This window comes from Maylandia zebra, linkage group LG8, assembly GCF_041146795.1.
Source record: "Maylandia zebra isolate NMK-2024a linkage group LG8, Mzebra_GT3a, whole genome shotgun sequence".
NCBI classification, from domain to species: Eukaryota; Metazoa; Chordata; class Actinopteri; order Cichliformes; family Cichlidae; genus Maylandia; species Maylandia zebra.
Genome location: NC_135174.1, coordinates 21,313,078 through 21,328,306, shown reverse-complemented (window position 1 = coordinate 21,328,306; position 15,229 = coordinate 21,313,078). Strand labels below are relative to the sequence as shown.

At 39.5% G+C, this 15,229-nt stretch overlaps 1 protein-coding gene across 1 annotated transcript in view; it reads right to left on the bottom strand.

The window, feature by feature from the left end:
• The window catches only part of LOC101485841 (proteasome activator complex subunit 4B), a 47,081-nt gene that overhangs the window by 9,554 nt on the left and 22,298 nt on the right, over positions 1–15,229 (bottom strand). The window contains exons 20-41 of the mRNA XM_004561160.5: positions 13,681–13,838; positions 13,314–13,409; positions 13,094–13,149; positions 12,903–12,959; positions 12,766–12,821; positions 12,568–12,666; positions 12,413–12,475; positions 12,038–12,133; positions 11,475–11,606; positions 9,343–9,552; positions 9,112–9,248; positions 8,497–8,550; positions 7,573–7,702; positions 4,912–4,993; positions 4,476–4,629; positions 3,936–4,002; positions 3,718–3,843; positions 3,318–3,470; positions 3,100–3,204; positions 2,050–2,141; positions 1,747–1,878; positions 1,349–1,551 (exon numbers count right to left, since the gene is read on the bottom strand). Coding sequence (XP_004561217.3) covers positions 1,349–1,551; positions 1,747–1,878; positions 2,050–2,141; positions 3,100–3,204; positions 3,318–3,470; positions 3,718–3,843; positions 3,936–4,002; positions 4,476–4,629; positions 4,912–4,993; positions 7,573–7,702; positions 8,497–8,550; positions 9,112–9,248; positions 9,343–9,552; positions 11,475–11,606; positions 12,038–12,133; positions 12,413–12,475; positions 12,568–12,666; positions 12,766–12,821; positions 12,903–12,959; positions 13,094–13,149; positions 13,314–13,409; positions 13,681–13,838 — 2,458 coding nt within the window. The remainder of the gene's footprint in view (positions 1–1,348; positions 1,552–1,746; positions 1,879–2,049; positions 2,142–3,099; positions 3,205–3,317; positions 3,471–3,717; positions 3,844–3,935; positions 4,003–4,475; positions 4,630–4,911; positions 4,994–7,572; positions 7,703–8,496; positions 8,551–9,111; positions 9,249–9,342; positions 9,553–11,474; positions 11,607–12,037; positions 12,134–12,412; positions 12,476–12,567; positions 12,667–12,765; positions 12,822–12,902; positions 12,960–13,093; positions 13,150–13,313; positions 13,410–13,680; positions 13,839–15,229) is intronic.

Here is a 15,229-nt window from a genome sequence, read left to right as displayed (position 1 = left end):
AAAACATTCTGCATAGGTATTAGTTTAAAGTATTTAACATTATAAAACTTTGCCAGTGGTGCCTATCCTCTTTCATCTAATGTAATCTATATAATGGTCTCAAGAATCATTTAATCACAAAAACCTCTCATGTTCAAAAGCATGTATTTTACCTCATTATAACTGAATGTGAATTACTATTTAGGGTTAGACAGTTGAGCTGACTATGACTGTTAACTTTTTTCTATTTAAATGATTAATCTGCTACTTGAAGGTATTACTCCCTTAACATGTGATTTTCAGTAAATTAGAAAATTCATACACAATAATATAAATAATTGACCTTTGACCTCTGTGTTCATGTCGTCTGCCCACCTGCCTGCTCATTTTTATCTTTATGTTGAAATACCACTTTCATTTTTTAATCAGTAATTCTATTAGCGGTTTTAACTATTTTGATTATTAATTCACAACAATTAAACTGCTACTTTTAAGGTTTTCATACTTTCCTTAGATCGTTTCACGTATTTCTATTTCAGCTAGCTATTTACATTTTTATTAGTAACACCTTATATATGTTTTTAATCAATGCTGGTAACAATTGCAACTCTTTATCTGTTTTGTCTGGATAATACATTACTCAGCCATACAATTAACTAATAAATTCAATTGCTCACCTACATCACTTCAAATTTTGAATTTTTATTCTTTTCATTTCAGCAAGCTACTATCTTTGTAATCAAATTGTAGTTCATATTTATGTAGGTTGTGCCAACACAACACAGCTAGACTCAAAAATGGCAAATTCATACTTCTGACTCTTTGCTGCATTGTCTTTCCACTATAAATGTTATGCAGGAACACTCCTTCATCGAAAAGACAATTTGCTTCTGAATGCTTGAAATTTCATTTTGCCTGAATACAATTGGTTAAATTAGACTAGCCTCTATGACGAAAGCAAAATCAATATGAAATGTAGTTTAAATGACTTCCTCATGTGACCTGGACAAATTACATATTATACTAAAGAGACCTATCCAAATATTGAGTTGGACTCCTTTCCATAATTCCTTTTTGACATGCTTGAACACACACGGGCGAAATTTCCTATCGATCTACACCTCACTACCGTTTAAAATAAATTTGAAAGGTGAGATCAATGAAGAATCACAGCTTTTAATTTGGTCCATCTAGTTTTAGTATGACTGTCTATTTCACCAAGAGAACAAGCTTATATAGCAAGAGAGAGAGAGAGAGAGAGAGAGAGAGAGAGAGAGAGAGAGAGAGAGAGAGAGATGCAGCCACTGTCTGTCCCTGGCCTTCCTGCCTAAAAGACACACAGTTTACTTCTTTTCATCCACATTCTGACCCGTCTTGAGTAGTTTGACAGCCTGGGTGCGCTCATCTGTCTCCTGGGTGTTCTCCTCGTGTACGTGGTTGTGGATCTCCGGCTCCGCTGTGAGGGGCTTGAGTCGCTCTAGGACCCGTGTGATGAATTCTGCCACATGGGGGGAGGTAGTGGGCCGGGTGTGGGGCAGAGCCACGTCTATCATGAAGATATAGGTCAGGACACTGGAGAGAAAAGAGCACAAAAAGGGTAAGGGAGCAGAAAGGGGAGAGATGAGAGGGAAATACAGTACGGGAGCAGATGAGACAGAGTTAGAGATAAATAACGAGCCTCTAATTTGAACAACCCAAACAGTACACACAAGCTAATGAGATTAACTCATTTAGACACAATTATGTAATGCAGAATAAGTTCTTCACCTGCCAATGCGCTCCCTGACATTTTTATACACCTGGGTGAGTTTGGGCTCCAGGTAGGCTAGCAGCCTGTGCAGCAGTTCAGAAACTCTCCACTGCTGCTGAGCCAGACCTCCCTGAAGCACATACAGCAAACTGACAGAGACAAAGAGAGGGGGCAGATGGAAGAATGGGGGGTCGTTGTGTTATTGCGGGCATGTCTGCTCAGCATACGTCAGCTCAGGTTACTACTGCAGCCTGAAATCAGAAACCTCTTAAATACTGCAAATACTTTGTATGCAGTTATCATGCACACACATACATTACCTGGCATCTCTGAATGAGCTGCCCTCTCCGCTGAGGGGGCTCTCCATCAGCAACTCAAACAGCCAGTGGAGTTTCCTGGGTTCTCTTCCCTCCTGTTGGACAGCATTCAATACGAACAAAAATAATTTTCATTGGCTTTTTATTGTTTTGTTTTTGCATAGTCATAATAAAAAAACTGGATAGCTCAGGTATAGCCTTATGCCCTCATTGTTCCAAACAGCACGTTTTATGCTCCAATAAGAAAAGGCAAGAACAGGTTATGGTAAGCAAAGCCGTTCTGTTTAATTCAAAGGAATGTGTAATGAATAACACAGTCAATAATGCAGCTAAATGGACTGTCATTTATACAAATACCTAATCAGCCAATCCAGTGCATTTAGGCATGTAGACATGATCAAGGTGACCTAGAGATCAATTTAATCAGAATGGGGGAGAAAGCTGATTCAACCATCTCTAGGGTTTACAGAGAATGGTCTGAAAAAGAGAAAATATCCAGTGAGCAGCAGCTTCTGGGAAAAAATGCTTTGTTGATGTCACAGGAGAACGGGCAGACTGCATTTCTTTCTACACTCTGGGCCCCTTAGTACCAGCTAAGCATCGCTTAAATACCGCAGCCTATCTGAGTACAGTCCTCTGCCTGGTGAGTATAAATGCTTAATAAACACAGATTTAGCAGACCTAATATCTAATATCTCAACTTGGTTTTACTTGTTAGGGTAGCATACTCGCATTAACACTAAACATAGTCAATCAGTTGTTTTCACATACAATGCATACAATAGTACAAATGTGAGCCAGCACTGCACTACCATAAAGGAACAATAATAGAATAGCAAGGAAGAGTTTGTGCTTTAAAGGGTGTCGTCAAGGCAAATCTGACAATTTTCACATGCTCTGTAGATTTTTAAAATATCAGCTTCTGAACATCTTATTTAGCAATTAAACAAAAAAATGTTGTTTTTTTTTGTTTAACAGGGCTTGTTATACTTTTTATAACAAGCCCTGAGTTATCTTCACTATAGTGGATTTGTATGCATGTGAGCAACTCACACAAGCAGTAGCGATGCAGGTTCCCCAGTCTGTGTAGGTTTCCACTGTGATGTTGGTTAATGCCGTCTTGATCAAAGGGCACAAAAGCTGCCATAACTTTTCCACCTGAGGCACACGCACACATACACAATAATGGAAGTTTTTATTAATATTGACTCTTCTTATCAAAAAGTGGTGCAGTGTGTACGTTTCTCACTGTGTGTGTGTGTGTCCAGTACCTTGCCGAAGCTCCAGTGTTTACTGCCTCTGATTAACCCTGCAGTAATCTCACACACACAGCGCTGGGAGCTCTCATGGGGGTCACTGGCAAGCTGCTCCAGGTGAGGCCGTAGTAATGGCAGGAATGCGTCACCATAGTTACGAAAGAGCCCCTGCCAATCAAGCATGAACATGTGAGTTTGTGTGTGTGTATTTTTACCAGGAAAAAAGGGAGAAAAAAGGAAAGCAGGGTTTTGTTTGACGCAAGTAAACCGCTGCATGATGGAGAAAAATGAATCACAAAAGTTGATGATAGAAAATGCAGCACTGTGGAGTTCGATTCAGCCTTGGCTAGTGTCATTATGCTGCGTCACTACTTTGTATAAGGTCTGTCAGATCGATTGAGGATGACAACTGCACCTTGAAGAGGAGAAAACGTCGAGGGTTGAAGCTGTCCTTTCCTTTCCGATCCTCCAGAGAGAGAAACTCGATCAGCTGATCAATAAATTCTGGGTCCGAGAAGTATTCAAAGATGATCTTTTCACCCTATGTGACACACAAACACAGCCAAAATGTAATAATAGGTATAGAGAGGCTTCGCTGAATGATTCTGTGTGTGGCCCTGTATGAGCACGCACCTCACTCATCTCCTCGTATGGCAGGTCATCTTTTGGCTTTTCCGAAGATGCATAGATCATCATTTCTCTGAAAGGAGCAGGAGACAAAGAAGAGGCTGCGATGATTTATAGATAACAACACAAAGGAAAAATCTGGATAGACACATACTGTCTTCAAACAAGCAGCAAGGATAAATGAATGATTATAAAGTCAGTAGTCAGCAAGGCGTCTGAATACCAAGACAGAAGACAGGCACCCAGCGCTATACTTATACATCAATTCTTCTATCTAGGCCAGACAGTAAGTCGTTCCGTCAGCCTTATCTGGGACAGGCCGTGACAGAAGGCGAGTTCAACACCCTGCTAGTTATCCATCCACTCAGAGCCGCGTCATCCGGCACTTAGCCACACACGCATAAACGTGGTCACAACGCCACAAAGCCAAGCATCAAATCAACCACGCAGTTAAGTCAATCAGCTACTTAGCTCCTTGCAAGCAAGCAGTTAATCAGCCTTTCAGTTTCTACATCCAACGCCTCATCTCTCAGTCAGGGTCTTCACCTCGGCCACGAGTAGTATCCCCAGTGTGTCTTCTCCACAAAACACTGAGAGTCCCACTTTTCCTGAGTCAGAGGTAGGTTGTTGCTGTCGTACTGCAGCCAGCGATTTCCCTCCCGATCCCCCACGCACAGCCCATCAGTTTCCTCGATCCCACCTACAAATACAAAGCAATAACAGAAAGCACCCTTTACACTCATACACAAGAGTGCTATTAGTCTTATTTGTGGGGGAATGTGTGTTTGCGGTGGAAAGCTCTTGTGGTTTATAGCAATTTTTAAAGCAAATTTAGATGTTATTGTTTCAAAGTGGTTGATTTCAACTGATTATAACTATTATCTTATTAAAGTTCGAAACTAAAAATCCTGCTTTAGAAATAAACATGAAAGCTGAATAATGTAGTTGGTGGTTGATTGTGTGCATTTGAACATAAACTCACTGATATCTGATGGCTTTACGGCCACTTTCTTACTCAGTCGTTTCAGCTGCTTCAGGATACCAGCCATTGCCGAGATTGCAACCTAACAGGTGGGAAATATTACCCAAAACAAGAGTGAAACAAGTTTATCATCGTAAGTGTTGCCACAAACTGTAGTGACCCTACTTGACCTCTACAGGGAGACAGTTTTAGCCACAGTCACAGGGGATCCTTTAGGGCCAGTAAAAGTGCTGTGGGTATTAAAAAATGCTGACACTACCGGCAGTCGTTTGATAGTGAACTGGAGAACAGCCTGGTCTCAGTGTTGTAGCTAATCTTTGAATTGCTTCTGCTTTTTATGATAGTTTTTGTGTCTTAGCTCCATTAAATTGCACTTTTTGCACAAGTCTCTTTTTGCTTAGCTCACACTCTTTTCTTTTGTCTGCGCTGTTCAGTTATGCTTTGGAGAGGTATGACATTTTGCTCAATCACACACCTGAATACAAACAAATAACTGTAAAAGTGAAACTCTAGCTGTGTTTTCAATAAATTCTACACTTTGCATGAGCCGCTTTTACCGAGAAAAAAAAAAATAAATAAAAAGAAATGGTTGTTGACTGTGCAGATGACTAGACTGCAGTGCAAAAATATATATAATCATAAGATCATTCATTACCTCTTTTTGCAGTCATTGTAACATTTTTAAATTTTCTCTTTTTTCATTATTAAAAAGGAAGAAGTATTTTGTCTATATTTTGGGTAAGTAGCAGTAACTGCAAACTGTGTTGCAAGTTGTGATTTGAAAGCACAACAGATTCTAACTGGATTTCAGTGACACTTGCAGGTATGTTTACATGCTGTTTAATGGTCTGCAGCTGAGCAATTAATTATGTATCCTGCAAATTGATGTGAGCACAGCGCTTTTACACAGCAAGTGTTCGGTTATCCAACAAGCTAATGAGCAGGACAAGAGAAGTTAAATAAAAAAGGGGATTTTAGCCAGAGCGCTAATGTGCGTTTTTCAAAACCTGCAGCTCTCACGTTGTGTAGCAACTGCTGTCTGGCTCAGTGTGACCACCTTCTGTGCTCGTGATCCTCTGCTGATCTCACAGCCTTATAAAGATCTAGCATTTTATCCCATTATATGTGTATTTGTCAGTATTGATGAGCAAATTGATTCTTGACTCATGCCCAAAAACACAGTGTCTGGTCTAGGATTAAATCTGATTCCTCTTGTTTTTGTGTAGTTGCTTTTAGTCTTTGTGGCACTAATTTGCAAGCTGCTAAGAGAGGAACAAAGAACAAGAGATATTTTTCACTTATTCAGATTTCAGTGATAATATAATAAAAAAACAATTCAATTTTAAGTATTGTGCAGTTTATGCTGTGAAAATGGAAATGGAAAACCTTGACCGTGAGTTTGGGTGAACAGCCACATCTATTTCCAAATCATCACACACGGTGTTCCACAGGGTTCTGTTCTGGATCCTGTTTCACTTGTATTCCATTTTCTCTCTTTATGTCAGCTTTTGTGATCATTTACTCACATCACTTATCAATGTTATGCCAGTAATATTCAGCTTTACATCACTTTTAAACCTGTTTTTTTTATTATTATTTATCTTTAAAAAATCTTTGAACTGTTAAAAAAAATCATGAATGTTAGATTATTTACTCCATCTGAATGAAAATAAAAATATAGAGATCATTATTTATGCCCCAGACAGCCTGGTTCCCCGGGTTATTGGAAATCCAGGATTGCTCTCTAGCTACGTTAAAGTACACATAAGCAATCCGGGGGCAAGTTCTGATAAAGAACTGGTTAAGGGTCTGGTTCGTTTTTGTTTTCATCAATTAAGAAATATCAGTAAACCTCCCCGTATTATATCTAAATGTATATCTAACTCATACTTTTGTTTTATCTCGTTTGAACCACTGCGACTCAGTCTTCGTCTCCCTCAGTAAAACCTCCTTGGGTCTACAGCTTGCACAAAAACGATGCTGCAACAGATCCTTCAAGTGCTCTCACAACACACCTCTGCTGACCCCACGGCTCCCCATTAGATTCAGAATTCAATTCAAAATTCAGTTTTCCACCTTTAGGACCTTGCATGGTGAAGTGCCCTCCAACATAACTGAACTTTTGTAGCCATATGTCACCAGCAGGACTCTCAGGTCTTATGATCAGGCCTTGTTATCCTTGTTATCCTCAAATCTAGACTAAAACCTAAAGGAGACAGAGCCTTTGCAATTGTAGCCCCCTTCTTTGGAACACTGACTTCCTTTCTATCATCTATAAACTGAGCAGATGTCAAAAAACACCTTAAGCTTAATTTTTTAAAAGTAGCAATCAGGTGGCATTTCATTTTATTTTATTTTATATTTGTTTGTATGTGATTTGTGAAAGGCACTATATAAATAAATTTACTTCCAAGCTTACTAAAATCTGCCTAATATGCCTTGCAATGGTAGGAGCTCACTGGTTCTTCAGTCATATGAGCTAAAATTACTATTAATTCAACCATAATGACTCTGATAATGATCTGGGTTTTCATTATAGTTCAGCTTTACTATAAAATGCTCGGATTCCCTGCTATCTGACCCTGGCTTGTCTGGAACATACAGTGTACTGGAAACTTCACATGAACCAAAGCTCATACAGATATACACATACACACAGACCTTGCGTATGCTGATGGAATCATGCACGAGGCTCTGTGTGAAGTAGAGGACAGCGTCAGGGGGAAGTGGGTGATCTTCCCTCAACAAGAGAGATAGCCAGTCTGTGGCCATGTGCTCAAACTTCCAGGGTCTGAATCACAGGCATATATAAAAAAATAAAGAGTTGGTAATAATAGAAATGCAGTTCTATGTCTCAGCTCTATTTTCTACTGCCAAGCATTACAAGCAGCACAAGCAGACAGCGTCACATCCTGGCTTCTTTCCATTGGCTCTACATTTTCAAATTGATTTTAAGATTCTACTAATCACTTTTAAAGCTTGTCTGGGCCTGGCCCCAAGCTCCCTAGCAGAAATGTTGACTCCGTATAAGCCAGTCTGCAGCTTTAGATCCTCAGGTGGTTCCCTTAGGGCTACTCCAAACTCAAAGCTTAAATCTAAAGGTGCTTGTGCTTTTACCAGCAGGTCCCCTAAACTCTGGTCCCCTCAACTCTGGATGACATACAGTACTATGTAGCTTACTCATGCTGTTTTCACACAGAATCTTTGGACAGTTTTCTGGAGACTTGGTTTGGATATTTTCCAGGTTTCACATGTAGCACACAGAAGGAAATAGTCGGTTTCAAACATGTTTGCACTACTGGAAATACTTCCTTGGTTTAGGCAAGAGAGATGGCTCGATAAAGCTTGCAGGAGGTAGCACACATGACATTCAATGTATTTTTTATGGCGGAATTCAACATCACTTAGACTTTGTACTAGGGACTTGGCAGGTCAAAGACGGATCAATGTCAAATCCGACTGTATTGGATATTTGGCTCTTTGTGCACCTCTGTAGCGTAAACAGAAATGGAAGTTTATGTGTGAAAACAGCTTTAGTGTATTCTAACATCTCAAAACACATAAACAGTTGGAGAGAAAACCTACAAGTCTCTGTCTTCAAGGCAGTCCAAGAGGTCATTGACTAACTTTTCATATTTCCTGTACAAAATAAAAACAGGTGTTGGTTAGTAGTACCACCCCCGGCTACTAAACTACCAAAATTTTATATATTACAAACCTAATAATATATTATAGGAATATTCGGGTTTTGCAGACACATGACCACTAATCACGTAATGTTAACTTGTCTGCCATTTTCAAAATGTGACAATCATGGTGCCAACATCAATCAAGTGATCAACTGCATTAGGGCCCAGTCACACAGACTTAGAGCCTGGAACCACTGGTGTAGAGGGGGAAAGTATTCCCAGACTGGCTATGGCGCTGAGGCACAAACCTTCTGCATTTCCAGTTTGCTTCATATATTTTCAAGTAATTAGCAAGTATTTGCAGAAAAACCCACCAGCAAACCAAACCATTTCTCCCAGCAACCTCCACAAGCCACTGCCAACCTGTTAGGGAATACACATTTTGGCCTAGCAGCCAGTGGTGGCTGTGTCATGTTCAATATGACAAAAATATAGAATCTTCATGGGATATCATGCGAAAAACTTCAAAAAGACTTTCAATGAACAAGAGAAATCTACTTGTTATCCCTACCGTGCAGCAACCACATTTCTAATTCGCTGACGCTGAAGCCCTTCTTTTATCTCCTCTTTGGATGGTGCTTCTAAACAAGGTGTGGGATTTTTCGATTGTGCAATCTGAATGGCTACTTCTACACATCCCTCAGACACCTAGAGGTAGAAGTGGGCAAAGGGGAGCAGCACACAGTTACAAAAAGTATCAGGTGATGGTAGCATTTTGATGGTTAATGATCACTTTGCTCACAGTGAAGTTGACTCCGATAGTGTCATGCTGGCGAAGGATCCTGTCAGTGATGTCATCAAGCAGACGACCGATTGAGGGTTTTTCCAGGCTCATTGTGGGTGATAAGCCGCAGCGGACCAGAGCGGGCCACACCTGCCCAACCCATTCCCAGTCCCTTGCACTGGCCATAGGAATACCACTGTACATACCCAGAAGGCAGTACAGAGCACCCTGTGAAAAAAATGCACATGTGTACAAACATTAAAAGAGATACTAGGTGTATCTTTGCAGCTTCAAAAATTTGCAAATGATGGTCATGTTTTTTAAATATTTAGAACATTCTTGTGATATTATGTAATGATACTATAAGTTATGATGATGATAACTGTAAGTGTGCACTTTTGCAATGTGCTTAAGAAGCTAAACATGTTAAATCTAATATTTACGTGTTTACATTGGGCTCCGCAAGTGCTGAGTGATTTTGTGGTTCTTCACAGTTCTGGGTTCAGTAACATTTGGAGCATTGATTGGAAATTTCAAGGTGTCTCTATGTAAATCTTTATTTGGTTAAACAGTTATTCTCTGTATGGGTTATTAACATGTGGAATTATTACTATTAATTTTATTGTGTTTTAAAGGCACTAGAAACCAGCATCACAAACTACCTCAGCCAAAAAATGCTGCTGTGTGTCACCTGCTTCATGTAACATAGTTACCCCATATTTATTGAAACTAAATTAAATTCGTTAATCTTTTAGATAATTGACAAAAAGTTCATTCTTATCATCTGGATGTAGTGGGAGAAACATCTGAGACTGCTGACAGCAGGTTTCCCCAGTAATATAAACAGTGCATCTCCACAATGACTGAAACTATGCACCACTGACAAATAATGGGCCGTGAGGTCCGTTTCTTGATCATTAATATGCAAATTGTCATGACCATTGATCAACAACCACTGATTAATGACCATTGATCAATGACAATTGATGTGGACAAGTGGGTGAAAAATTTGTCTGACAGACAACTCACCCAAGCAGAGAAAAACATCCTTGCAAAACGGTTGAACTTTGCTGTGGCACTGTGACAAATCCCACTGATGGATCTGATCACAGCCACAGAAACAGCAATTCGAAACAACAACATTGCAGACGTGGAAGCAGAGCAACCAGGGGCACTGTTCAATCCTCGAACAGTGTCTTTAAATTGTTTTTGTTTTGTTTTTTTTCCTTATATATGCAATTTTGACAGAATTTCAGGTCAAGCATCTTGCTTAAAACCACATTTTCTGTCAAATACTATAAACAATATGATTATGTTGCTAGTACAGTTATTTTTGCCCAATTACACAAATGAATGGGAAACAATAGAATGAAACAGCAACGTAAACCATTTTCACACATGAATATATCAGGATAAGGCTGCATTTGTCCTTTGTCACATTACTAGAATTACTCATACATGTGGTGAAAGTGTGGAAAAAGTGCGCAGGATGACATATGGTAGCTGTGAATCATCCAGCGTATTGTACAACAGTGAAATCTGTCACAGGTTTTGTATGAGGGAGCTTGCAGGATAAAGACCGGCTAATCTGTGATCTGACAGTGTCAAATTTTTATCTTCATACGCACCCCTGTTGGGTAAGTTCAAGAAAAGTTCAGGGCTGCAGTGAATGTGTGAAAATGGTTTAAATCACATTTTTTTGCTTAGAATACCAGGCTTACACAGGCCAGTGGGTAATACAGAAACTGCAAAGCTTCTCCCGTGTATACAAACCACAGCTGGTGATAATAGTGACTTTTTGTCTAGGAGTTGTTCGCATTGCCATTGCTATTTTCTAAGTACATTGCACAGAGGACCCACTGTTTCATTAAAAAAATGGCTGTATAAGGTTAATAATGACTCCTATACTGAAACATTTTCTTTTTGAGATATAAGAAGATATCAGAAAGAAAGAGGCAACGATGTAGGATGGGTCAAGGCCTACTTGCCAAAAAGGAAGCAGTAAAGCTTCCAAAGCAGTGACCAGTGCAGGACAATGAGGCCACCTACTGAGGACAAAATTTAGCACTACAGATGACGTTTCAGCACCACAGAGAGTGACCAGTATGACAAACAAGTGATGCATTCCTATGTGTTTGCATGCACAGTACCTTAAACTGCTGCTGCGTGACACCAGTGTGTTGTGGCGACAACAGTTGTAGGATTCGGGGAATGAGGTCTCTGTAAGAGAAACTATAGGTTCCCAAGGCAGCCATAAGCACATTCTGTGCCCTGCTGCGTACCTGCAAGGGCGAACACGCACACATAGTTTTACAGATGCACATGCATGCATTCTCACACTTTTTCGCTAATATCAAAAGTGCCATCATGAATATAGAAGTCAGCAGATCAGTTCTTCATTAACTATTTAATTAACTCTGTCAAGTTACGTGATTTGTTTTGTTTATTTGTGGTTAGCAGGCCTGCACAAGCAGTTACAGACAGACACATTTTGGAGGTGATCCAAAACTGAATTGGGACGATTTGGAAGATTTTGTCATCATTGTTAGATGGGACATTTTAATATTAACAAATATTAAAATATAATATAAAAAAAAATCACACACTAGTCCAGATCCAGAGACTCAGTTCTTGCATGGTGTATAAGGAAGGACGTATGATGTTATTGTTACATGATTTTTTTAATGTGTGTTTTACTTTATTATTTTTTTACCTGGCTATACGTGCTGGTAGAAAGCAGCAGCAGATCACAGAGCAGATCCTGATGAACCACTTTATATTCACTCCCCTCCACAACCATCTTTCTCATCTATTCACACAAAAATACAATCTTCATTTAAATTCTAGATTGCATGTCAATTATGACTTTTTTTGACATCAGACTTTCAGTGGTTAAGTAAAAAAATATGATAATATACTGAAATATCTATTAAAAAAATGTGAAGAAAATAGTGTTCTCAGTCAAATTATTACTGTGTTGTTTTGGTGAATCATGAGTGGAAAGTTATGTTTACACCGGTAATGTGTACCCTTTCAAAAACCCACCAATATTTTTTTCATGACCAGGCAGTGTTTTTATTAAACAAACCTCATGCTGGAGCAAAATCCGGTCAATGAGTAGAGCTCTAATGTGCTGCTTCTTCCCGAGAAGCTGCAAAAGTAAAAAAGCAAAGTATTGAAATCACCTTGTAAATGACTCATTGAAACAAACAACCAGTAAGTTTGTGTACTTTTCCAACTCACCCTGTTTTCCATGGACTTCTTGACGAGAGTGAAGCTTTTCCAGCGTGAGTCAAACTCCTTCTTCTGAGTGCCTCGGAAAAACATGAGGTCACTGATGATCTGTCAGGCAGACAGACAAAGGGTGCTGTGAGACCTTTGCAGGCCTGCTGCAGGATAAACTAACAACATTTCATATAAAGAATAAAAAGAGAAGGATACCTTAATAATGACAAACAGTGACTTTGTATCATCCTCTGAGTGCTCTAAGATGTGATCTGGATTAAGAGAAGGGGATACAGGTAAATTATGCAAAGACATTTCAACTGGATTGTGGTGAAGTTAAAATCTTCACTCACGTAGCAGCAGTCTCATGGTTTGGCAGATGGACTCTCGGTAGTTCTCCCGTGAAGCATCTGGAGGGGGAGGGATAGAAGAAATACAGAAGCCCCGTATGGGCACAGAATACAGGATGAGTGGCCGCATTGCCAACAGAAAATAATGGGAGATTGAGTGTTTGCAAATATGTGTTATGTGGCTGTTTTCATACCGTAGTCAACACCTATATACAGCTTGACCTCCCCAAGATTCACCATGGAAGAAACTCTGACAAGAAGCAAAGTGTAAGGAGCAAAACGTGACAAGATTGCATGATGTTTTTGTTTCATATATACATATATATATGTGTGTGTGTGCGCATGTGTGTGTGTGTGTGTGTGTGCGTGTGTAGGGGGTGTGTGTCCATGTGTGTATGCAGGTATAGGGCTCACAGGTCGGATGCGTGTGGTCCATCCAGTGGGGGAAGCAGATTTCCAGCTCCAAGAAGGCAGTGCTGCACAATAGCGAGACTCTGCAACAACTCCTCTCTGGGAATCAGGCAACACATGAGCTCACTGAGCGCGTGTGTTTATATGTTCAAGGAATTTCTGAATTTCTTGGCAGCTGAATTTAACATTCCCCTTCTTTACCCCTAATTAGGCTTAAAAAAATACAGATATTTAAGACTGAAGTCATGTAATTTATGGAAGCAGGCAAAGCTCATTTATCACTAATGACAGGCTACACCTTTATTTGTTATCTTTGTGAGTTTGCCTAATTGCGTCTGAATACTTAAAACTGAGAGAAATGACAGTACACCTGCTCATTGGCTGCTCTCCAGAGACGTGGCCCTTGATTCGTTGCAGCTCAGGGTGCAGGAGGTGGGACAAAAGATGGAAAACAAAGCTTTCCTCCTCCGGTCCAGGCACGTGCCAACACACACCCAACGCTGCCACATCTCCTGGTCTGCCCCAGTCCTGGAAAGTCAGGCAGAACATTTTGTCAGATAGTTGTAGAGGGTGGCTGCCAGTTTTTCCACTGGAAGAACTGTCAGTTAAACCAGCACAACCAGTCAGCCTCAAAACCACAAATTTGTGTCATCAACTGGTATTTAAATTCTTAAACACGTTAAGCATAAGGTCAAAACTCAATGGAAAATAGGAAAAAAATGACGCAAGAGACTGGTCTACTATCATATGAAAGCAGCTGAATCCAACTAGCGAAGCACTGAAATGAAATTAAAAAGAAATTCAAGGAGAATGAATCTTAAAGTACAGAATCGGTGACCGTGAACTGCAAATGAAAAGAGGTTGGTATTAGAAATGAAAAAAGAAAGTAAAGCAGTGAAAAACAACAGAGGAACATAGCTGTAATTACTGCCATCAAGTCATCAAAACAAACACAAGAGCCCAGCACTCCTGCGCCAAAATATCATCAAGATTTTTTTTTTAAAGAAAAAAAGAGTAATCCAGACATATTTTTTTTTCCCTCGGGGAATGAAATAAACAGTGAAGGAGAAGGAGCTCAGCAAATCTCCAGCTGTCATAAGGTATAAAGGACATTTCAGACCTTGCATTAAAATGTAGTAATTTTGTTGCCTTACAGGAATTTTCCGTAACTTTTAAAGAGAAAACTTCAGCACAAAAAGAGGACTTGGACTTATCCAGGTATCGTCATATTTAACCCTGGGTTTTCAGTGTTATGAAGGCGATTCACTTCTCAGCTGGTAACATTACCATAACAACTTCATGCCATCTTCAAGATTAAAAGATTAAGATTAAGATTTAAGATCAACAGGTATGAAGTCACTGCCTACTAACCACTTAATAATCTGGAATATAGCATCACCAATCTGTGATGATGCCTCAGACCTCTGTGTACAGACTGTAAGAGGATCTGCTTTCATAATAGCGTCTAAAGCATTTCCCAGATGAGCATCAGTAATAAATATAGATTCTTAGATGCAACTTTAGTGCTGCATTTTCCTGTTGGCTACAAACAATTTCATTACTCTATAAGCATTAATATATGATCTTAAAACCTGCTGACAATTGACTTGTTGATCGAATGCGCAAATTACAATTAAATCTTTAATATTTAATCTTTACTCTCAGACACTGGAACTGCAGATGAACAAATAAAAACTAAAACTGTCTCACGCACCTCTAAATGTTAATGGAATTACAACTGAGTATTAACAGGGAGCATTGATACCCTGTTAATTTACACACTCAGCATTTTTGCCGATTTTCCTTCCTGGCCTCAAATAGGACAGATTTTATGAGTATAGTGCATGTTTTCCACCCTTGGAAAAACTTTTAAAGACACTTTTTAAAGACACTTATACCACTAAATTGTCAGAAGCAGC